Raw genomic sequence first — 27,221 nt, forward strand, 5'->3', positions numbered from 1 at the left:
AGCTCAATAACAGATTACGATGAAGTATTCAAAGGTCGCTTTGCGTAGAACAATTTAGAATTCCTTCGATCCTCTACGTTTTTCGTTTATCTCGTACAACCAGAAACGCCTCGAAATGATATTCCTCTATGGGTTCTAAGTGCACAGAAGTCCTTGTCATATTATTTTTTTTTACTCTATATGCTATAGGCATACAACAACAGTTGATAATTTTATCTTTTCCTATCTTGTGACTACACGATTCTTTTGGCTGTTACGTCTTTCTCCGCGTGATGATAACGCTGTTGCAGGGTCAGTGGGCCTAGCTCTCCCGCTATAAGTGCCAATTGAGAGTCTTTCGTCTGCAACATCTGGATTGTTACTTTTAACAACATCTACAACATAAAGTCACTTATTTGACCCTGTATTTGATTACTTTATTGCGAAAAATACACAATATATTCATTTTAGCCTATACTGGAAGGCAATGAGACAATTATTGGGTACCAGCGATTAGTTAAATATTTGGGGGAGGGGGATTCAATATACACACCTTAACCCTCTAGGAGGTTAGCTTATAGACGCAATGGAACAAAATGAAGAAAATCAGAGGAATGTGCCACTTTGACATGAAAATAATGATTCCGCTTCTCGTAGTTCAAGCAAAATAATGACTTTCATTTCAATAGCTAGTTGGTTCCAGGAAACTAATTTTACTGTCACAGAAAATACAAAAATACAAAATTCTTCGAGAAAAGCAGCATAATTATACTTATAAAGACGTTGTCTTCATGTCTTATCCTAAAGAAAAATTTACACAGACGGAAACGAAAGTGATACATGAAATATGAGCAACGTGCAATTATTTAAAAAAAAAAAAAACTTGCTTTACAAAGACGAGTTTAGATATTTGATGAAAATGGTAGAATTAAGAACTGACAAAGGAACTGTCTTTCTGAAGGACACATACATGATACTCGGAATTGGTTTCAAATAAATCAAACCGATTCTTTTAGAAGGCAAAACCCCAATTTACATAATCTGTAAAAAAGAAATAATTGATTCAAGCTACACACAAAAATATATCTAAAAACAAAATTCCCTTAAAATACTTATTTTTACCATCAAACCATCCTCGTGTGCTTTTCATGAAATCAGCACTAACCATTAATTCTTAAATAAAATACAAATATTACACAGGGTAACGAAACTTATCCTCACCACAAAATATAATTACCTACAGTTATGTGTTTCTCTCCAAAACACAAAACACAAAAACTTTAATTATTATCATTTCAAATAACAGCGGAAGTGAGAACGTCACTATTAAGGAAACACTCAGACAGAATGCTTTATATATATATATATATATATATATATATATATATATATATATATATATATATATATATATATATATATATATATATATATATATATATATATATATATATATATATATATATATATATAAATATAATATCAACGTTCATGTTAGCTTTGGCAAAGGGAATTATTTAACATCACTCTATGCATCTGGATATGTATTTTTGTGTTTACTTTCAAGTGCCTTTGTGTCCGTGTTGTTACGTATGAACGTGCTTTAATAGTAACATATATTAAAAACAAGTGTTCAGAGCTACGGGGGGAGAATTGTAGGAACCTTGACATATCTTAATACTGTATCAATAAAAATCTTTAAAAAATTCGACAAACATATGAGTAACATTTTATATATATATATATATATATATATATATATATATATATATATATATATGTATATAATATATATATATATATATATATATATATATATATATATATATATATATATATATATATATATATATAAAAGAGAACATAATACTAACCACAGTAACAAACAAATTAACTCCGTTTAGTCAACGGATTCACAATCACAACTAAATTAATACAACATATGATCTTACATGTACGTATCATTTTACTTACAATATCATAAGTATACATGTAAGGGTGTATTTATGTTTGTGTGCATAAAAATAGTTCGTTATCATCATAATTACTAAGAATATGTTCGTAAGTTCATACGAATACATAATGTCACCTGCACAATTATACTTATACATGAATAAGTTTAATTACATGTGTGTGTGAAAACGTAACTTATTATTAGTAAGTATTAGTCATTGCGTGCATACAGTCTCATGGAACAAGCGAAGATTACAGTGTCCATCTGTACGACGCAAAATATATAAATCCACAAAGGAGATTTAACATCAAGCTGGAGAGTGACAATTCTCACAAACACAAATAAAAAGATTCTTTCTTCTTTTTTCTCTATATGCAAATTAAGGCATTTGGATAAAAAACACTTACCAAGATTATTTATTTAGATATGTGTTTCCGAATCCAGCAGACACCAAAGGATACAAAGGGTTCTTATTTTTAAAGCATCTTTACATGTTCAACTAATCTATACATTCATATCTGCAGATAAGACAAAATTATATATATTTCATTATATATATATATATATATATATATATATATATATATATATATATATATATATATATATATATATATATATATATATATTATATATATGCATATATATATAATGTATATATAAATATACTTGTAAATACATATACATATATACAATATATATATATATATATATATATATATATATATATATTATATATATATAATATATATATATAATCGTTAGTGAACTTCAATGTATATGGAATACTTAGATTTGCCTGAAATAACTGAAAATGTAATATATATATATATATATGTATATATATATATATATATATATATATATATATATATATATATATATATATATATATATATATATATATATATATATATATATATATATATATATATATATATATATATATATATATATATATAATCAATGCACGTACATATGTATGCAGATGAATATACTAGTACATGAGGTAATTAAATCACTAACGAAAACAAGAATGAAGATGGAAGTTTTCTCAAAATGTTCGACAGTGATTCCTACTGTGCAGCGATGCTAAACAGATTCATAATACGGCCATTATTAGTTACATAAAATACACGCATACATACTACATGCATATGTATCTTAACGGCAATGTGTCAACCCAGGAACATAATTGTATAATCATATAACAGTGACTAACCATCAACTCGAATAATGTTTTTTTATTTATACATTCATAACCAATCGGGCTTTTTCCGATAGACTTCCAGAGCAGTGCATATAAACAGTGCTAATGATTAAAAATTTTTATTTCGTGTTAACAAGTAATATATTAGTTACTCTAAGCTAAGGATATGTACAGTTCTCTCCTTCACCGACCCGATATTTTTTTACGCTCTCATCATTGGCTACGCGGCGGAAACCAATGAATGACGTTATTCATTTTTGCCTTTATTTATTTAGGGATGAATAACGAATGGTGTTCACGCCCATATAACAGTTATCGTGCATGAATGGTCCAAAATAACACCTGTAAAGCAAGAATGTCATGCATGTCTAACCATCTTTTCCCCTGTTTGACGAAAGGAACGCTGAAGTTGCTGAAGGAAATGAATTACAGAAACGAATAGATAAATGCTGAAAGGATGAATAATAGGAATTTACACAAATAATGCCTTCTAGCTCTTTATCGTGAAAAATACGAAATGATATTAAGGTACAAGGCGATTTATCAGCGTGTAAACATACATATGGTCTTGAAAACACATACACGAGATGGAAGATGTATATACTCGGCATACACACATAAACACTATCATCAGCATACAGAGATTATATATATATATATATATATATATATATATATATATATATATATATATATATATATATATATATATATATATATATATGTATTTATGTATATATAAATGCATGTAAGCCTTATTTTTGTGCACTTGTCTATATGTGTGTTGGGCACACGCACATGTTCAACTTTTATGCGCACATATACACCTACACCAACACGTATGTACAAGCATTTAACGCTGCTGCTGCAACTGTGTGAATACATGTGAGCACATAAAAGGAGCAAAGCTTCAGAGAGCACACAACAACACCAGCCATCTACGGAAACATTATTTACAAGATGTACAAATAATAAAAAAAACAAAGACAAAGCATAAAAAATCTTCACGCAAACTATACAAATTAAAGGAATAAAACAACCATAGTCAAGACGATGTCACTGTAAACCTTATTTGACGTCGTTCAGCATCTTGTCGCCAAAATTCGGCGGAATCAAAGGGGCGCACTTCGGGCTCCCGTGACGTCACCCGTTTGACGAAAATGTAAGACTTAAATTTCGTACCGATACAGAAAATGAAATTGGGAACTTGAGTTTTTTTTTCTAGTTTTGCATAAAATGAAAACGCTACTTGGTGCAAAGGTTGGCTAACCTGTATTGTTTCATCTTTGCACCAAGAAGCACCAAAAAAAAAAAAAAAGGCTAGTTGGAAGGTTTTGAGTAATTTCAATGTTGCATCAATAAAAAACTGAGGCTGTAAACCTTGATGAATTTGAGTGATTTCAACCAAGAAAAAGCAAAATAAATAAATAAATAAATAAATAAATAAATAAAATAAACACAGCGGTGTTAAAAACTTTAACGACTAAGCGTAATGCAAAAATCTTGCATAAAACAATTGACAACTAAGCGTGAAGTTTGGCAGCGTGGTGCTGAAAGGAGACACCGCCTTTCATGAAGTCTTGATGCTCACTTAACTTACAAGCCTAAAGAGGAGAGCGCAGGCGCGCAAACAATTATGTGCGTTGAATGTGATTTTCCTCGTGTCTTCATCGTGCAATATAGCGTATCGCTTACAAGTACCTATGCATACGATAAAGGGCTATGTACAGGGAGGTCGTCAGGGGCGGGGGCATGTGAATGGAGTTGGGGGTGGGGTGGAAAGGGAGCTGGGGGTGGGGGCGGAAAGGGATTAAAGATATGCGACTTGTCCTATGATCTCTGTTCCACATATCTTTCGTCTTGACATTTAACCAATACATTTATGCTGTGGCACGAATACTGTAGCCTTTTATTTACCTATTATAACAATGACAAGTTTATTTATTTATTTATTTTTTTTATTAATAAGGGCGTGATATGTTTAGGAAGGAGGAACAGTCGGCGTGTGCGTATTTACGATAACTACGTCCCAAACACTACGACGCTACCTCTATATATAAATGTATTCATATATTTACACGACTACTCAGTCATCATACAGCAGCCAACACAGTAAAAAGCTTCTTTGAAGGCGGTAGAGAAGATTATCTCTTTTTTTTTCTTCTTTGGAAATTATTTTTCTATTCAAAGCCTACGTAGATGCTAAGTTTATTTTTTTTTTTACGAAACATATAACGGTAGAAAGATGCGGACTCTATAACTTACACCATTCTCTCTATCTCATATTTTGGGAAAACTATGAAATAAGAATAAAAATGAAAGGTTTCAGGATTATTCTGAAATCACGTGATGCGGATTTTAGTTCTTTTGTAGCAACGAGTTTGTTTTGTTAGCAAAGAGAGCTTTGAAACCAAAGGTCGATTGCATTCGTCTTCAATGGATCGCGGTTTTCACTTGTCTAGATTCTGGATAAGAAAAAGACTAACTGAAAAAATTTAGGACTGATTCTCATACCTACACTGACGATAGTTTTAGTTCCGTAATGATCAATGCAGCTTCTGGAATTCCAACATCGTTCTTTGCTTACGTAGTAAGTCTATAAACGTCAACTGACTGAAGTGATTTTCATGGATGACTGACGATTTTCCTCGGCACTGACTTCGCCAAGAAGATAAGAGTATTTCTTAGAAACATGCGATAAAAATAGCGGAAGGAAGGCCTCTCAGTAGGACTGTACATAACAGAGCTTTCGCTCCGCGTCTATGACGTGTCTCATCTCGTTCTACAGTAGGCAGTCTGTTGTATATCGCGCACTAGAAAAAAAAAATCACATTAAATGCTTTGGCAACTGTAGTAAGCCACCGCCAGCACCAGTAAAGAAATTGGGGTGGTCGTATAGAAAACGGTTCCGAGGCCTTCTCAGTGTACTCCGAGACCTTATGAACCTCATATACCTCACAGACTATATAAAGTCTTCGGTTGTATTTTCGTAAATGAGTTTCCATTGGTATTTTTATGTGTAGTGATATGGTTATGATATGTCCATATATGATAAGCATGATATGCGGTATACTACGACCAATTTCACATCGTTGTCTCGTGTTTTTTTTTTTTTCCTTCAACGCACTTGAGGAGGCTAAAACTTCCCCGTGATGTTCTGTCCAGCGCGGTAGAGGGCGACAAAGAAACATGTCGCTCTAGCAACAGACCCAAGCGACTTGCCCTTCTGCACAATTTACTCGCCTTGAGAAACCTGCGATTTATAGCTGTTGGTTTGGGAGAGATCACATTAGCATATGAGGCCAACTTGTTCTTCGCCGACGATGCAAAATCACGCTCAGATTTTTTTTAAAACAATCACAGTTATAGATGATGTTTACGATTTATGATATGTATACATGAAAGCAAAGTAATTTCTTCATCAATGGTACTTTTGAGATCATCTCCGGGTGGAAATTTTACATATGAAATGACTCAAAATAAATTTTCGTGAGTACGGTACTTTTCATTTATGAAAAGGTCAGTCTGTCATGAGGAACAAAAGTAAATGGCAGACACCAGCAAGGAGGAAACCCTTTTGCTTTTGCTTATTTTCCTTGGAACTGAATCTATGGCGAAAGTTATAAAACTGCCTATTAAAAGGCTCTTGGAAGTGATATATAAAATGTCCTTCTCGATCTGCAAATTGTGAAAGGAAGACATAGTTTGAAGTACTGATGGGTCAGGATGTTCTTCGGCAGGGTCCTGCGACTTCCGAAAACTTATGTCTACCTACAGCACTGAAGGGGTTCGAGAAGCTCTGTAGTTCAAATGGAAACGATTCACTACCTGGCAACGCAAAAAGGTAACAATATAAAGTCTGATATGTGACAGTTTTACCAAGGGAAACTGAAGCACTCAAGCCCAAACATCACACGGTCGAACGATAGCTGTGAAAACCTTTAACAAAAAGAAAAAACGTCCATCATTTCTGGATGAAACGGGAGGCACTGAGAAGTAAGTGTATATGAGATATTACAAAGGCAAATTATCAATTTCTAAAAAGCCTTTTCACAGCCTGATGGGCAAAAATATATGACACCTCCTAACGTGGAGCGCGGTTGCCACTGGAAATTTGAAATACTAAACCATTTTCATTGTTCAGCGAAGTGAGAAATTTTAAGTATGAAAGTCTGGGGTAATTCTACTGAATACGAGGCATTCTGAAGTTCCTTTAATGCTCAGGGAAGTTAGAAATTTGGTAGTCTGAGGGCTCTTGATATTACAACATAAACCGAGACATCTTGAAGTTCTTCCACTGCTGAGTGGGGTGGGAAATTTGGAATCAGAGTCAGGTATACTGCAACGCGATTTAAAACATTCTCCGTTGCTAAGAAGCGAGAAATACTGTAAATAAAACGGTGGCATTCTAAAGCCCCTTCACTGGTCAGTAAACTGAAAAATTCGAAGTCTCAGTCAAGTATATTAAAATGGATCTGAGATATTATGAATTCCAGTCAGTGCTTGGTAGAGTAAGAAAAATTAAAGTCTGAGTTAAAGATATTACAGATGGTACTAGACACTGAAATCCCTTCATCGTTTGGTGATCAAAAAGGTATGAAAAATAAGAGGCGGATGTCTTATAAATGGACCCTGAACTTCCTGACTCCCTTGACAATATCGTAACTTCCTTTCAGACCTCGAGAAAAGGAGAAAACCAACATTATATTATTGCTTAAAATGGCCGTATGGTACCTTGAAGACCATGCTCAGTTAACATGATGCGAATGTGGAATGCTGGACAATTGATTTTCAGTGGGGAAATGATATAGTTTCATGCATACGTATACAGTGAATATACCAGAACTAGGATTTTATAATATATATAATATATAATCATATATATATAAACAGTATATATATTATATATATAATATACATACATACATATATATATATATATATATATATATATATATATATATAATACTATGTTCATTTATATATTGCCCACGAATTATGTACAGAACATGAAGTCGTACTTTATGCATGTGGTTACATGTGCACATATGTAAATGTACCATACCACAGAATTTTAAAGGGTGGTTACTCCTATCCATTTTTTTGAAGTGTTTAAAGTTTTTCTTTTTAATATTTCAAATATTTGCGCTAACCAGTACGGCCACAGTTACAAAACTGTCTTATTCATTACCCTAACATACCAAAGGGGTTTTCATTATTCAAAGTAAATCGCGGTTCGTTTTCCTTGACTTGGTCAAAAAAATGTTGGCTGGGTATATCAGGAAATTGGCGTCTCTGTTGACACTTGTGCGTTTAAAAAATTGTACACGTCATCAATATATCTCGCAGATCTTTCCTTCAGAAGGCTCTTCCAGTAATCGAAACTGCTCTAATCCTGCAGATTTATAAATATGCATCGTTTATATGTAGTATTTACTCTTATGTACACGTTAGTCTATTTATGAAACTATGTAATCTTTGAAATATTATTAATGTATGACTGAATGATTTCAGTGATGCAACCTTTAAAAATCTATTTTTTTTTCAGAAGAATGAATAGAAGATGAAAAGAACATTTCTTGTCCTTACTGTCCCACGTATTTAAAGGAGTGTGGCCTTTGGCGACGAGAAAGTTAGTTACGCTCATTAAAAGTCTTGTATAGCTAAAGAATGGTCTTTGAAAAATAAATAAAACGTTGCGCATGTTTCGATCCTCGACAGCTCATCGCTTTACACAGATCACATGCACCACGAAAAACAATTCCTTCAACGTAGCCCTTACCCTCCTTGTTTTATACTTGTTCTTAAGTTTTTTTCTTGTCAGGACAAGAATGTTGGACGTCATTAACAGAGACGAAAATAGAAAAAAAAAATCAGTCCATATTCAACTGATATGATCATCGCTGTCACCTTCACCATCCTCATCCTGGTCAGCTTCGCGCGCTCTTTGAAGGCACTGTCGCCATATGAACTCACAGTTTGTCCTGAAGGGAGAAAACGGCAACCACGTTTTTCGCTTCATGCCAGAGAGGAAGTCACACACACGAGGAGGCTACAAAACATGACATATACATAGACCTGACATACTCGTCTGTGTGCGTGTTTGTGTTTGTGTGTCTGTGTGTGTACAGTACACCGATTCAGAGGTACACATCAAGTACAGTGTGATGATCAACGGCTGCTACACCCGCGTGCCCCGTGAGGAAGATGAACAGGAAGGTTTCGAGGTGAGCCTCTCGTGTAGCGTGTTTGACACTGATCTATTTATACATGACACCCAACAAGATGCTAAATCTCGGAGGCGGTGTAGATGGTCAAGTAAGGGCGAGGTTCTCGAGGGAGAGCGAGCGGCGGTTGGTCATGGAGAGCTTCTTCTTGTGCTGTTGGTAGTCTGGACTGTTGGTCAGGGTGTGCAGCAGTTCGTGGACCGCGTGCGACAGGCGCGGCGGATTCGGGCTGACCAGGGGTCTCAGCGCCCTGCCCATGACGAAGGTGGGCCTCAGGGTCGTGCCCCGGGCGATGTGGCGCTGGTATGAGATGTCTGGTAGGCAGGCCTCCAAGCATCCCTCAGAAGAACTGGAAAAAGAGAAAAACATTATTGCGACATATTTTCATAATGTATCACATAAGAATGAGTCCTGTAAAAATGAACTGATTTGTAAAAAATCCGTAATATCTAATTATTAAAATATTTTTCTTCCTGAAAATCAGGGTACAAATGTAATATGGATTAAAACTGAAAAAAAAAAAAATGACAAAACAGATATTTCCTCTGGTCCAATCAGTTGTCTTTCGTAAAACCCCCACAGACAGAAAAAATTATGATTATTATTATTATACATTAATACTATCATTATTACTAGTTTACAGTAGTTTAACTAAAACAGCGAGTCCCTATTCTTGACTGTCATACGGTTCGCCCAAAGAATTTCTTCCTAAATGAGAAGTTGGTGTAAAACAAAATGTAAGAAGTTGGACAGCCAAGTAAGGGAACGAATAAAATTTAAAGACAGAAAGCAATGCAACTGGGAGCCAGAGGGCTGTTCACATTGTGCCGTCAAGGTACGCTATATGTCCCCCCCCCCACCTTCCCTTGAAAGAATTACCCTTAAGAAGCCATAAATTTCATCAATGCATTACTAAGTTAAAGCATTTCACAAATGACGAACGCGGAATACGGGTCTAATATTGAATCTGATAATGAGTTCGTTTTTTCTCAAACGAAAAAGCCAAATTTTCCTGGGCAGCCATTACTACATTTGTCCTCTAATTGCTGACTCAATGATGATCCTCTGTATAAAAAAAAATTCACAACCTTACAGCTGGTTTTCGCTACTAAAAACCTCATCAATAGACCAGTCATAAATGTTACGTCATTAACTCATTGCTTGCACTTGCTACGTATAAATAAGCAAAGAATATACGTAAAAAAATTTGGAATCCCGAAATTGACAGAAAAGTTATTAATGAAGGGAACTAGCTGTGAAGGCAGCTGCTTAGTTGTCATTTGTATTTAGTCAGGGACATGTTGTAAATAGAAAAAGAATATTCTGTTTACGATATCCTAAAAACGTAATTTAATAGACTTGACATTTTGTCACGAATGTTGCCCAATCTCATGGCAACAATTTTAAGGTTTAAAGGACAAGGTACTTCAGCGTAAAGGTCGCGAAAGGCTCTTCCAGACACTGAACATTAAGATACAAAATAGTGATCGCAGACGTTCCTTCCACACACTTAAAATTAGAGATCTGGTCACAATCACAAAAGCTTCCCCAAAAGGGTATACAGAGACATCAAGTAAAACTCACAAGTTTCTAAAAATGTACATTATGATACAAAGACACTCCAGAGGTAGTGGCACTCAATTTTAATATCTTGATTCTCACAACCTTATTTCGAAAATATCTTAAACATAAAAATATGTATTTTCATGAATATGAATTCTTTTTAGGCCTCCTTAACTTCATAAAAACAAGTTTTTGAGAAGTGACGCAACGATGAAACAACGTGGGCTGGAAAATAAAACAACGCATGGGAAACAATTTCATTAGTGATGACAAATCCTGCACACTGGTTACGCAAGCGAGGAAAATTGGCATGCTTGTTATATTTTATGCCACCAATCCCTTTTTTGTTTTTGTGCTTAATGTAATACTTCAAGATAATGAAAAGTACACACATCGCAAAGGCGAATGACGGTGGGGAGAAGAAGATGACTTCGTTAAATGACACGCAGCGTTTTCTGATGAATGAGCTACGGAAAACGAACGCCATTAAGACTGCTTTTGCAGCGATTCTTTAAATACATCGTGTGGATTAATAGATTCCTTGCGAGGTAATTCCAATGATATTTTAGTCGTTGGAAAGTCATATGTAAACTGAGAGTGAAATTTACAAACTGGCGTGGAAAGAACACACAGATATATCCATATTTTTACTGGAAATAATTATGCAATGTCAGCATAGAGATTGAAAGGCAGTATTAGACGGGAAGAACGTAATGTATTACTAACAAGAGATAACTATTAGCAAATACAGAAAAATTAAATGATCGCGCTACATAACCTTCCCAATTTCTCTCTGAAACTATAGAAGACATCTAACTATATAATACTTATTCCTTCCGAAAGGGTTACACAATTGTATACAAACACATGCAGTAATTGCGAATTCCATAGTTACCAGCAAACCCCATGCAAGAGAAAGAATATATTTTCTATGTATTTAGCAGTATATGGACAAGGGAGCAACATCTTTTACTTGTGACGCGCGACATTTATCTATAAAAGCGTTTTCTACCTAAAGCTCATTAATATAGTTAAGCATTTTTCGCAAGAAAGTAAATTTTTTTCGAAAGCCTAATAATCTGTATAGAGCCACATACGTTCTATATGAAGTCAAAATTTCTATGACAGGAACAAGAATGCCACTTTGGCTCACTACACCTACCTCAGTAAAACAGGATATTTTCGATTAATAAATAAGAGTAGTTTTTCAATGGAAATCTTTCAGTGACAATATCAGAAAGATAACGAAACGTGGTAACCTCTTTGGGTCATAGGAAATATTAAACTGATGCTTATATTAGAATCATACGTAAATTTAACATTCTTTTTAAGTATAAACACACAGCATTCATATGCAACACACACACACACACACATACTCAAAGACTTTGTACTGCACGTGTACAGATGTACCTTGAAGAAAAATAATTAACAAATCTCAAAAATTAGTTCTAGCGTCTTGCTGGTTTCTCGCCAGCGGCAAAATAATCGAATTTTACATCCAGTCTCCCTGCAAAAGTAGGTCTAAAATCATAAAGAACAGTTGACACTTGGGTACGATAATGAGCACTTGATGTAAGGTGAAAAGCACATTCCATTCAACGTAGCGTATAATATTTGGATCTGGATTGAACTGATGAGACTTAAAATGCCATTCATGGCCATGGTCGACGAAATTAATGATAAAGAGTAAGATTTTTGAGGTAATGCTGTTGTGGATATACTCCTTGTGAACTGGCTCACAAAAACAAATTTCTGGTCTAGTTTTGATTTTTTTTTAGTAATATTGACTTACTGCCTATTCCTTACCTTTCTCGCAAAAGACTTGTACATATCTCGGAAAGTGAAAATTAGCACAGACTTTTCATAATTTTACTTTGAAAAGTCTTTTAAATGGAATAATTGAATTCCATCTGAGAATTATATTAAATAATGCAATCCCATCAATATTCCAAATTAAGTATTGTGTTTCATCTCTGATTATCACCGCACCCTGAACTCATTGGTCAAATTTAAAGTTCAGTTTATAAGATAATTAATCTTTAATGAAATCAGAATTAATAATAATAATAATAATAATAATAATAATAATAATGAAATATAATAATAATAATAAAATAAATTTCAATCAACGTAATTTTTTCCAACTATATGTGCTTTTCTCTAGACGCATTTAACCATTCTAATCACAGCAAGTGTTTAGGAGGCCCTTCTCCACCCCAATTCCTGCCTACAGCAGTCGACTGACTAGCATGCACAAAACCCAATGATTTCATTATCAATATTAATAATATCAGACACGAAAACTCCGCCTGATACATGCGCGTTCCACTTAACTGCCCCAGACACCTACCCCGTTCGAAAGTACTGCAGAGCGAATGCAGGATATAATAACACTATTTAATCAATCGTATTTCGAAAAGCAATTTTTCGCTTTAGAATTTTATTGTTCACTGTGAGTTCGAGCGATTTTATCGCTCGCATTAATTCGCTCGGCGCTTTGCTTTTGTTTGTTTGTGCGCTTCTGATGCAGGCACGTCTCTCTTGATGTCTCTCTGATACTGACGTGCATTTGTACAATAAAACAATACATTTACATACAAATACATACACATGTAGAGACGTATTTGCATGAACTATACGTAAGGAACCTAAGTCCCTAAATCCGTCTTAGCCCTATATGAGAATTTTACGATACTTTGCGACGTTCCTTATCAAGGAAAAGCAAAACGTTTACAGATACCGGGTACTTGGTATTCAGAAGGGTGACTCACAGGCTTACGAACTCCGGAAAGTAGCTTTTAATGGGGACGATAAGGAAAGTTTGCGGGAGGACTTTGGAGTAGTGGCTAATGTTAAAGCAGAAGGGGAGTAAGTTTAGTATTTTGTGTTATGAAATAATGTGATATATCTACACTTGAATGACTGACTGGTACACAATTCTGTGTCCAGATATTAAAGATCACTTACGCCGAATCTAAAACTTGGAAAAGAAACAGAAAGAGAATTCATATTTAGTAATAATATTACGACTAATGCCAGACTAGTCCCACGCACAAAAGAAAATTCAGCTTTCCATGGGGAAAATTCCCTGGTATGCGGTATTCATAAAGAGCATTTTCCGGTTGAATGGCTCCTAAGAGCATTACTGCTTATGGTGTGCTAGCAACTTAGTCGCCTTAGCAGGATCGAAAGGTTACCCAACCCTTGACAATCACAGACGCCGTTGGTGTGCACGCCTGTGCGCTCGCGCGCGCGAGTGTGTACATGAATTGTATGGACGCTTTTTATGCGTACAATACACAGATCACATTGAAAGATGGACAAAGAAATGGATAAAAGACAAGCACAGTGTTGATGAGTATCGAATACTTTGCATACGTGAGATCTGGGTAGATGTACATAAATATTGTTTGCATACTTACTTAAGTCTGTGTATTTCTATCGATGTATCATGAATAAAGGTAAGAAAAACATGATAAATATGCGGATGAGAATTGTTGATACACAAGCAAACCGAAGGGCCAGGCAAAGGTTTCTGGCTTCTTACTTTTACTGACACCAACCCACGATCTTGGCGAAGGACCTAGCCTTTACCGCTCATGATTTCTCTGTGAAGTATACTTGTTCCTGAGGAGGTGGGTTGGGGGTGGGGGGGTGTATATCAGTAAGGACAAAGACGTAGGAAATAGGAGGTTACCAAAATAGATGGAATGTATTCTGTGAAAAATTCTTAGAATAAATCTTGTATTGTTCTAGTGGTGAATAGGTGCCTTGGTGCTAGGAATTTTTCAGGCCAAACTTTACAACAGGTAGCCAGTAAATATTTTTTGCATAAATTTACGCACAACAGAAGGTACGAATTTTCGCTCCACTGATATCGCGCAAGCTCAAACTTAATCTGCTTAATCTCGGCCACCAGTTTTGATAATTTCGGACACGAATTGTGAAAAATAAATCACTCGGTTGTTGGCTTCTTTGTCTGCAGTTTTGCGGAAAGATGCTATCAGACGCCAGAGAAGAGGATGGTGCGGCAGGTATTACGTCTCGCCTAGAAGGAAATTCTAAAAATGATAAGATTAGAAGGAAAGAGAAATAATAACTGTAAATAACGATTTGGAATCAATGAACGGTTCCATCTAATGTCACTGATTATGGTGTGCGCGCATTTTTGGTCGACTCCGCAAGATCGAATGGGTGTTACTGTTCATCTTCCTAACCACCAACCATCACAGTGAGGTTTCTGGCATTCGCAAAGGAACGACAGAGGTAGAGAAATGACTTGTGCAAGATTATAGTAAGTGAAATGTGGGTAGCAGTCACCGTAGAGTTTATAAAACTTCCCTGGGAATGAACAGGTGGGATACTACCGTACAAGTTGACGAATCAGAAAAGAAGTTGCACTCAAGCTCAAAAACCGAAGCACAAAGAATTTGAATTTATTAGTCATTACGAAGTGAATATAAGAGACCTCTGATCCTTGTAGGTGAAAGCAGCTAAGAATGTCTTTTATGGTACGCTGTAGATTACTAATGAGCGGATCTTGGTAGCGTTCCTTCAGCCATAACTTCAATGCCTTCTACCTTGTATTTTAACCTATTTTCTCTTTTCTCATCTCAATCAGCTGTTTAAATTCTCTAATACTGCCTAGATTTATATTTAATTTTCTTTCACGAATAAATCCTTTGGGTGAGCCCTTTGAAAGTCTACCTTGTAATAATAATAATAATAATAATAATAATAATAATAATAATAATAATAATAATAATAATAATAATAATAGTCTAGAGGCCAGTGTGGTTGAAAAACTATAATTCAGTACCAAATTATTACCGTTCTGGGACAAAAAAAATTAGAAAAAAGGAAATGATAAGAACAAATGACCCCTCCCAAATAATATATCAGATCGACGAACAGAGAACAAAAATAAAATTTCCCCTGTGTGCCTCATGCACACAGGCCATGAATCAAAGTTCTGAGAGAGAGAGAGAGAGAGAGAGAGAGAGAGAGAGAGAGAGAGAGAGAGAGAGAGAGAGAGAGAGAGAGAGAGAGAGAGAGAGAGAGACATTAATCAAGAATATCTCTAAAGTCTCCTTCTCAAAAGCTTGGCCAAAACGAAGTTCCTGGAACATCTTTGGGTTTTTAAAAACTTTTCTCTCTAAGTGGAGGAGGAATTCACTGAGTCTGGATCCCGGTGCGCTCACTTGGGAGAGCCGATGAGACTTTTATGATAAGAGATGGTTTCTTTTAATGAAAATGAAACGAAAATATATTTTTGTTCTTATACGTGTATACATATTATATATATATATATATATATAATATATTATATATATATATATATATATATAAAGAGAGATATATATAGAGAGAGAGAGATAGAGAGAGAGATAGAGAGAGATATAGAGATCTAGAGAGAGAGAGAGAGAGATGTATATATATATATATAGATGTATATACATATATATAAAGAGAGAGAGAGAGAGAGAGAGAGAGAGAGAGAGAGAGAGATTGTTAAGGTCGCTGATTACGTAATAATGTGAAGAGAAACTTCACATTTTTGGGGGGAAAGTGTCTCGAAAAACGTTGCAAAGTACTGTGTATTACAGAATATTTATATAATCCCTTCGATAAATAAAACAAAAAGAATTTTAAATCATTAAAATAGACTTTACATTTTTAAGGAAAATGGGGAAATAATTTCGACAATCAAAGTGTAACAGGCAATTTATATCTACGACAAACAGAAAAGTTCTTGAGAAAGGTATCCCCTGTTGTGAAACCAAAACAACCACCAAATATTTATGTAAAAAAAACCCTTTCCTACCCCAGCAATATCAATTAATCATTCCGTAATTTCAGTCGAGTTTTGGAATGAACTCAGGAAGGACGAGATAGGGAAAGTCACATCCTCTGTTCTTAATGGGAAAAAACAGAAAGTAATCAGATTGAACAGCTGGAATCTCCTGATTACGAAGACTGCTCTTTACCAGGTATACATCTGGCGATGAAACTGATGAAAATCTGAGAGAAGTTACTCACGAAATAGTTCCACTATACTTGAATTTAAACTTACACAACACGTAAAACGCACAAACGCACACACACACACACACACACACACACACACACACATATATATATATACACACATATATATATATATATATATATATATATATATATATATATATGGATGTGTGTGTGTGTTTATGTGTCTCCAACTTGGTATACAATGACTTACTATCTGGAAAAGAATACTGTGGGTGTAAGACACCACTAGCACCAAAGGGCACCAAAGGGGGTGGGGGTAGGAAGGGCTTCCCCGAAATGGGGCTAGTTCTGCCTATACACTTAGTAACTAAGTAAACTCTACGAATGTATCATATCTCATTTTTGGGTATCCATACTGCTTACTACCTGAAAAGAGTACTGTAGGGTAAGACATCACTGGCACCAAAGGGGGGGGGGTGGGAATGGGGTGACATGTAAAAATAACCAAAAACCACAGATAGTAGTATCTAAGCCTTAGTTTTCGAGGTCGCTGAGATGAATGGTGACACTCCCTGATGCCTTTTAGGTCCAAGTTCACCTAGATAGGAAGGGGGAGAAAAAATAAATGCAAAAATGACAGATAGGAATGAGGGCGAGAAGGGGTGAAATATAAAATGTCAAAATGCATGGCAAATGTAACTGAAGCAACTATCTAACAGGAGAGAGAGAGAGAGAGAGAGAGAGAGAGAGAGAGAGAGAGAGAGAGAGAGAGAGAGAGAGAGAGAGAGGAGAGTTTACCAGTTGTCATTCAGTTTTTCTGGGCAGTGCCAGATTGGTGAGCTAGTACTGTATATATATACATATCTGTATATATATACACACAATATATATATATATATATATATATATATATATATATATATATATATATATATATATATATGAATATATGAGTTTTTATCACATCGCTATGACATTTTTATATTAAAGAAATTAAGCTACACGTGTTGTTTAACATCCAATTCGCTTCACCTCGGAAATAATACCGAATGGGAAAAATAACTGGACAACTGATGGATTCGAACCACCAGCAGCAACTGCCCCGACTTCAGTGACGAGTTCTCTTACCATTGGGCTTATAAGTTGATGCCGACTCTGCCCTATATATACCCTTCGAATGCAAGTGTTTGTAGTTAGCGTCAGCATCAACCCACACGACCATGACGCCCGATTGGCGCGTTTGAAACACGTAGCTGTTTATGAATTTTTATCTCACACATACATACATACATACATACATACATACATACATACATATATATATATACATACATACATACATACATACATACATACATACATACATACATATATATATATATATATATATATATATATATATATATGTAAATATATATATAAATATCGCAATATGAATTATACATAAAAGATTTGGATGTCTGCGAATGTTGCGCAGCCTCCTCTATACCAGTGTACTGCAATTTTCCTACGGCGACATCCCTTCAAGCAAATATGCACTAATGAACTGGAGACTATCCCCACTGCAAAGCAAGAAATCTCTTGGAATATCATATGCATTTCCACGATTCCAATGCCCTTCAGGTTTTGCTAGTTCTTCGGCTGTCATCTTCATTATAATGCAAAGTCTAAATCTTTTCCAGAAATTCCTGCATTGCTTACAATGCTATATGTTTATTTATTCTATCTGAAATTATATGTTTATTTATTCTATCTGAAATATCATATTTTAGCTGTAATAGCGTTACACAGTCGGTTCAATATGTCTTCATTGCAGCTTTTTTTCAAATAAATTTTGCTAACACATTCTGCTTATGTTTTTTACATCATTAAAAAGATCATGCGTCCCTTACCCTTGTTACCATGATATCAGTTTTGCGTGTTTTTATTTATTTATTTATTGGTTCTTATTCACTGACAAAATTTTTCTTCCTATCTTTTTCAACCAACTCAAGATATTCTAAGATCCTCTTTTCCTATTCCCTTTTTATGCTTTCCGTTTTCATCTCTTTCTTCTATTCTCCCGAAAGTCTTCCCTTGTCTTTTCATGACAGCAGTTCCACGACATCCACCCCTCTACTTTCTTTTTCCCTATCAGCTAGTTACCAAAACCTCTACAGGCGTATCATTCGATTCCACCTCGTTTTCCATTTATACACGTCGGGTTCCACATTTCTTTCGTGAATATACGCCAGTAAATTTTCCTTCCAAACTGTGGACCCATTTCTTATTGCAATAAAAATACAGTAACAACTCACAAGAATTTGACAGGTATTGAGGAAATACCACATGTAATATTGTAGGTTTTTCATGTGAACATTCTCTTACCCAAGTTTATTTTGGTGCCATTTACATTTGCATTTTAGACTGACACTGACATCAAAAAATCCAGATCTGCTCTGTCATAAGGAAACCTTTTGGGTGAGAACATAGAAACCGAAGAATTACTGAGCTTATTAAAGGTTGGAAGGAAGAAAAAGCAGTCCTGATTATCAACCCTTCTCATAACATATACACATTTTCGTTATAAGAGATTATTAGCACATAGCTCTCACAACCAGTTTTAGAGAGAGAGAGAGAGAGAGAGAGAGAGAGAGAGAGAGAGAGAGAGAGAGAGCAATGATTAATTTCCACATCTCGCCCAAGAGAGAAGCAGTCTTAGATCCAGAACAGGAAAATAAACAAAGTCGAGCGCAGCATCAGCATCTCGTCTTGTCCCATTTCACGAGTCACTACATAAAGCATCCATCGGAACGCATGAATAATTGCTAGTCCAATCTGCCCAGCTGGGCAAGAGAGAATCAATACTGACATCGGGACTGTTGGGTGAAACACTGTTTGCTGTTTGAATTGGTCGAGTTTGCGCTCCTGGAGGTGGACCCAGCCAACTAGGATCCATAGTTTACATATGTCGACCTCTGATTACGGTCACATACGTTGCCCCAGAGCTTCCTTAGATAGTTAACTGCCGTTCGGGTTCCTGTATCCCGGGAGAGGGGGCTAGTTTATAATAGTGACCTCAGGGCGATTACATCCTCGCAAGATGAGTCATATGCTGGGGGATCAATGCTCCATAATGTTGCCTCTATATATTCGGAGACATTACAATATCTCGTTGCTGGAGAGACATCTAGTGGTAGACTGCTGTACTTTGCTGTTCTAACTTAGGAATCGGGTTTCTCACCAACGAATAAAGACGAACAATTGTTCGGTACTGATATACAGTACAACTGTTGACTTCGGTGGAATGAAACTGATTTGTTTTTTATAAATGCTCCTTCCTTGAACCATTCTTAATAAAACCTTTACGACGATTGCATATATAAAAGGGGAAATAATTTACGATACTCTCATAACTTGAGTCTACAATTCTTCCCTTATCCATCAAGTTTTAGACGTTAGAAAAAATTATTTTCCTTAATTGCGAGGATCTCCGTTTGTGGTATTACTGAATTAATACACTAATGCTCATTACCCCTTTAAGAAGTTTAAATGCAATGCAAAAAAGTACGATTTATTATAAATGAAAACATCGAAAAGCTAATCAAAACAAATATGCAGTGACATTAGACACATAACTATCGCTCTCTTTGCCTATTCCTGCCTGTTATTCTATGTATTTTATAAACATACATACATGCACGCACGCACGCACGCATATATATATATTGTAAAAGGTCCATTACAAGTCGACATTTGGAAAAATAAAACTGTTATTAACAACTTTAATTGTGGACAATGTTTTTATTACTACAAAGACCTTTTGACGTCAGTCCAAGTAATCCCTTTAAGCTTTCTCAAGACACCATCGAGTGAGCATGTAAGAACTGACCCCCTGGTGTGACAGTTCCATCTGAGAACAAAGCAGTAATCGAGTCTTGCCAAAGAAATTGATCTAATATTTATTTTTCTTTTTACGATGTAGACAAAAGAGAAGTGAAGAAGCGGAAGTTTTGTTTCACTACTCGAAGTTTTGTTTCAGCACTCGAATTCTTGCTAAATAATTATACGCTGTTGAAAAAGCTGCAGCTCAATTATATGTGGTTGCTCAAGCTCTCGAACACTTGGAATCTCACATCTTGCACATCTGCTATATTTCCAACGATGTATTAATCTTACCTAAGGAAAGACGCCGATTAACGCCATCAGCTAGTTTTCTCTATCTTACAAGTTTAGTTGGCACAATTATTCCCCTTTTGGTAATCTTCGCACGGAACTTTTACAAACACAAACGAATTTCTGTCCATGAATTTAAGTTTACAAGGAATTTAAAAAGTAATATATATATATATATATATATATATATATATTTATATATATTATATATATAGAGTATATATATATATATATATATATATATATATATATATATATATATATATATATATATATATATATACTCGTATATTTCCTATAACTATAAATCCAGCAAGTGAGAGAATACAAAGTCGTGTAATTAATATATATATATATATATATATATATATATATATATATATATATATATATATATATATATATATATATATATATATATATATATATATATATATTTCCTGTAACTATAAATGCAGCAAGGACAGAATACAGTCTTGTGCCCGAATACACGTATATGCACTTGGTAGGCCCAACCACACCTAGTTACAGTAAATATATATAACACTCGCCCGTGGGTAATTTGAACACACACGTAATCGCTCCTCTGCAAGACGAAAAATAAGTTATGACAAAGAGAGAGAGAGAGAGAGAGAGAGAGAGAGAGAGAGAGAGAGAGAGAGAGAGAGAGAGAGAGAGAGAGAGAGAAGTAAAGCCTGCTGGCCGGCTGTGTTCGCAGGCTGAAGCAGGCGGTAGCGGCTATCGCAACATTTAAATGCAAAGACACACTCCTTAAACAAATGGCTTATTCATTTTCTGCAACGCACGAATTCATTCCGCATCGTTTGTTTATCTTATGTGTCCCAAATTCCAACAGGAACGCTTAATTACGCCCTTCTGGCATTGCATTCTGCTATCGCATACTTTACGCTCCCGAGGTAGGTGTAATGACGCTCGTTCATCAAGGCTTACGTTCGTTTTTTCTCATTTATTTTTTTTTGTCTTTGGCTCACTGTCTAAAGACCTTCAGTTTATACTCGTACTTCAGATTTCCGGACTTTGAGTAAGGAATTCTAATAATAATAATAATAATAATAATAATAATAATAATAATAGTAGGAATGTTGTGTATGTTGTGTATGTATACAGTATATATACATACACACACACACATACACACACACATACATATATATACATACATATATATATATATATATATATATATATATTAGAGAGAGAGAGAGAGAGAGAGAGAGAGAGAGAGAGAGAGAGAGAGAGAGAGAGGGCGATGTATGGAATGAAGTGAGAACAAAGACAGCTCTTACAGGAAGAGAGAAAGACAAACGAAATTTCAGGTCAACAGAAATACGATAAAGAAAAAAAAATAAGGCAAAACAATATGAAATAAAATACATGAAAGGCATGGCAGACTTACATGGGTCTGCCCACTAAAAGAAAAAGACCCTACTTTAGAATATTAACTTCTAACGATTTGTTACTGTGAATGGAAAGCTTATTCCACAAAGAGAACTTTGATGGGATGACGTTTCCACTGACGCACTATCTGAACCGTACACAATAGGTCACCCAAAATTGAATGAATAGCATGAATAGGATTACGGTGGGATTTAATAAAGCCTTTTAAATAAGTCTCATACAATGTCCACATCAGAGGTCAACGCCAACACTTCAGTCTTTGGTGAGTAACTCGATGTGCGTATTTAAAATAATTAATACATTAAAGGCCTTGTGAAAATATATCAGAGAAGATTGGGGAGGCTTATTAAAATAAATATTCTGATTCATTAAAATAAATCTTCTGATTCATTCAAATAAATCTGATTCATTCAAATAAATCTCCTGATTTATGAAAATAAATTTTCTGATCCATTAAAATAAATTTTCTATTCATTCAAATAAATCTCCTGATTCATTCAAATAAATCTCCTGATTCATCAAAACATAAATCTTCTGATTCATCAAAATAAATCTTCTGATACATTCAAATAAATAATGATTCATTAAAATAAATCTTCTGATTCATTAAAATAAATCTTCTGATAATGCTGGTTTTATTTGAGAAACTGAAGAGGGACGGATATTACGCTGAAAAAAAAAAAAAAACATTAATCCGGCGTTCAGAATGACATTAAAATTTCGAAATATTCACCGCACTTCAAAATAAAGTTCTCTGCAGAAAATATCTGTTGTCATTGATGTTTTGGTTTAAGCTGAAACCTTAAAACTACAGTATGTGAGCTGGACGATCCTTAATTCTGAATCAACAAAGGTTTAAATTTAAAGCTACGGTTATCTGCACCAGGAACGTCCTATCTTTACTTACAGCAGAGCGAATGGATATGAAAATGAAGCAGACAAGAATAAAACACTTTCAGAAACAAAAATTCAAATGCTAACGTGTCTAGTATAAATATGAATTTATGTGACACTAAAATAAAGCCTATAATCTCAGCCCCGTTTAAAATGATTAGAAATCACGTTTAAAACTGAAGATCACTCGGCTTGCTGAATCAATCCCTGCCTTTCGCTTTCCTTTCTTTCATTTGCATTAACTGGAACCGGGGGTCAATTTTCTACCCGGATAAGAAATCCTGCAAGAGGGGAAACAGCTGACTGAACTAATTAGCTGGTTGATTCCCGCCGGCCGAAATAAACTAGGCATGCAGCTCTAGAGAACAGAACAGGAAAGAGAACTTAGGCCAAGAGTCACGCGCTGGGACCTATAAGGTAATTCAGCGGTGAAACGGAAATTGAGAGTGAAAAGGTTCGAAAGGTGTAAAAGGAGTAAAACCTCGCAGTTGCACTACGAAAAAACGCTAGGAGAGAATGGAGCGTAAGACGGAAGAGAGAGAGAGTATGAACGGAGGTACAGTAAAAGGAATGAAAGGAGTTGCAGCTAGGGGCCGAGGGGACGCTGCAAGGAACCTTAAGTAATGCCTGAAATGCACCGCATGAGGTGCACTGACAGCACTAACACCGCCCCCCCCCCCACGAGGAAGCAGCTCCTGAACCTGGATAGCAACTGATGTGCTTTGGATAGCATCAGGAGTATCTGGATGGCAACTGATGAAGATAAATAACACCGAAGGATGACAAGGTAAGAGTTGATGACTTCGGGTAGGATTGGATCTGTCTCGACTATAACTATCGAGCGTTTGGTTTCAATCCTTGGATAGAGAAAAACATTTAACGATTATTAGAGAGTGATTAATGAATCTTAACTCATAAAAGTTAGGCTTCATACATAAGCTAAATGCAGGTAGCAAAACGGGAAACGTGATAGCTTAAGATGAATCAGTACTAACGTGCATAAATGCGACGTGGTATCTGTCATTTTAGCGTTGGTTCTGAGTTATGAGACGGTGAAGAATTTTCACAGGTTCCAACTGGTGCTACTACTGCTACTGCTACTACTACTACTACTACTACTGATGCTGATACTACCATTACCACTATTGTTACTGACTTAAATTTAGAATTCACACCAACAGACAATTCAAATCAAAGAGAAACATTTCACATTCTAGACCGTGAAGCGTTTGGACAAGTACACATAAAAATACCCCTTTTTGAACGTGAGTCTCCATACCACCAACCCCACCCCCTCACCCCACCACCCTCTATTTCTTATGCTAAGACCCACGTCCATGGTCCTTCCCTATGAATATCAATAGCAGGGAACATGAGGCTGAAATGGAAGTCACTCTGTAAAAAAAGAAAAAAAAAGTGGGTGGGGTAGAAGGAGCCGAATTCAGAATATCCTATAACAGAGTAAAAGCATCGAAGGATATTCGCTGGTTAGCACGTTCGGTGTTTAAGATGAGGGGAGTGGCGTTAATAATAATAATAATAATAATAATAATAATAATAATAATAATAATAATAGCTTTGATGTTGTTATTACTCTGCACTGTTCGCACTAATACTAGAGAAGAGAGAGAGAGAGAGAGAGAGAGAAAAACAGTTAGGAAAGAGATGCAGAAGGTCTTGTATAACAGGAATAAACATGAAACATCAAACAAATAAGCGAATAAAAATAAAGCTTTGTGTCCACGGAATCCACAATAGAAAAAAATATTTGCTAAAGGAATAAAAAGAGGCTTTGTGTACACGGAATCCACAATAGAAAAAAAATGATAATCATTAGAAGAATAAAAAAAAAGGCTTTGTGTACACAGAAACCACAACAGAAAATAATGCTAATTAGTAGAAGAATAAAAAGAAGGCTTTGTGTACGCCGAATCCACAACAGAAGAAAAACTTATAATAAGTCAAGGAATAAAAAAAGGCTTTGTATGCACGGAATCCACAACAGAAAAAATAAATTAGTCAGTTAGTAAAAAAAGGCTTTATGTACCGTTATTCCACAACAAAAGCTAATAAATAAAAAAAAAAAGACTTTGTGCCCACAATCCAAACGACAACAGGATACGACCAACCAGCAAAGGAGCTCATTCGCTTTTATTCACAAAAAAGTGGCGTGGCAACGGCCTTTTCGGCCAATGGCCCTATTTTCTGGGACAGACAGGTCTGAGTCCAGAGGTCCACATAAGAACTTTTTCACTCCCACATCATTATCTCAACTTAAAGGAAGCTACTATGAGCAGAGCAAGGGAAAAGCCAATGGTGATTGCACTGAAAGTTCTCATTCTTGCCTAATCTGTGCGGTATACATCAATCTTTTTTAGTAAAATGTGGATATATACACAATGGGCTGTTTACATTAATGTCCGATGTTGAGCTGCTGTTTTACATGCTGAGGTTTAAATGGCAGACTTGAAGTTAGCAGCACTGTCAATCATACGTGATTACTCGCATACACAGACACGGCTGGACAACAACAAAAATAAAAAGAACAATAATTATTATCATGTTCACCCTTCAATTTCCGAAGCATATACGAACCCTTTATGCTGAAAAAATCGACCATATGCATATATATATATATATATATATATATATATATATATATATATATATATATATATATATATATATATATATTCATATATCTATATATATCTATATATATACATATATATATACATATATAGTCTGTGAGTGGAGTACGCACGCATGCTTGTAATTGTAGCATGAATTACATTTTCTTAATCATAAATGCCATTCTTCATTTACATTCACGACTAATGCATGGCCATTTGGGTAACTCTTCCCCGCACTTGGCAAGATGAGGAAAACCAAGAGAGAGAGAGAGAGAGAGAGAGAGAGAGAGAGAGAGAGAGAGAGAGAGAGAGAGAGAGAGAGATACAACGATCCAGCAGAGCGGACTCGTGAATGTCTTCATACATAATATAAATGTACTTGCATAAAACTTTTTCCCCCATTTTTCCCGAAGTGTGAGTTTATGCTTCTCGCAAGAAAAAAGAAAAAAAAAAAAAATAAATAAGAACATGGACCCATCCTTTCCCCTCTCCCCTCTATCTCTCCTGACATTCTCCATTATTTTTTCTCAACGTCTTTCCCCCCTCTCTTGTAGATTCTCATATTACCCAGCGAGAATTATGAATGCATTCTCCTTCGCCCACTAACTCTTTAGCCGCTTCTCTTTTCTCCTTCTCCATATTTAGCCTGGATTCTTTGATGACATTAACTTTTATTTTGTAATTTCCTTTGATGCAATAGTTGCTTGATCCTCATATTAATTCTTCTGACGTTTAAACATTGACTCCCCGTGTTTTCCAAATTTTTAAAAAGGAAATTCATAATAATAATAATAATAATAATAATAATAATAATAATAATAATAATAATAATAATATTATTATCATCATCATTTACTGATAGTGAGATAATCTTCATATACACTTAATATCAGCCTTTATTGGTTATCAACCAATGAACGACAGACTTAGGGAGCACAACAAATACTTTTTTTCATTACTTTTTCTTAACTGACTGATATATCATTACCGCTATTTTTCCTGACTAAGCCAACTCATTTCCCATACTCAACTGCCTCACGTATGATGGAATACAATTAAATACATAATTTAGCCCAAGGGCCAAGCGCTGGTACCTATGAGGTCAATCAGCGCTGAAAGTGAAATTGAGAGTAAAGAAGGCTTTAAAGGTGTGACAGGAGGAAAACCTCGCAGTTGCACTATGAAACAATTGT

General features: G+C 35.2%; 1 protein-coding gene across 3 annotated transcripts in view; it reads right to left on the bottom strand.

Moving 5' to 3' along the window:
- Positions 1 to 8,241: 8,241 nt before the first annotated feature.
- Positions 8,242 to 27,221, bottom strand: part of LOC136840123 (uncharacterized) — a 697,102-nt gene continuing 678,122 nt past the window's right edge. For all 3 annotated transcript variants that reach the window (XM_067106519.1, XM_067106520.1, XM_067106521.1), the window contains one exon: positions 8,242 to 9,719. In XM_067106519.1, the coding sequence (XP_066962620.1) occupies positions 9,458 to 9,719 (262 nt within the window). In that variant the 3' untranslated portion in view covers positions 8,242 to 9,457. The remainder of the gene's footprint in view (positions 9,720 to 27,221) is intronic.

This window comes from Macrobrachium rosenbergii, chromosome 7, assembly GCF_040412425.1.
Source record: "Macrobrachium rosenbergii isolate ZJJX-2024 chromosome 7, ASM4041242v1, whole genome shotgun sequence".
Classification (NCBI taxonomy): Eukaryota; Metazoa; Arthropoda; class Malacostraca; order Decapoda; family Palaemonidae; genus Macrobrachium; species Macrobrachium rosenbergii.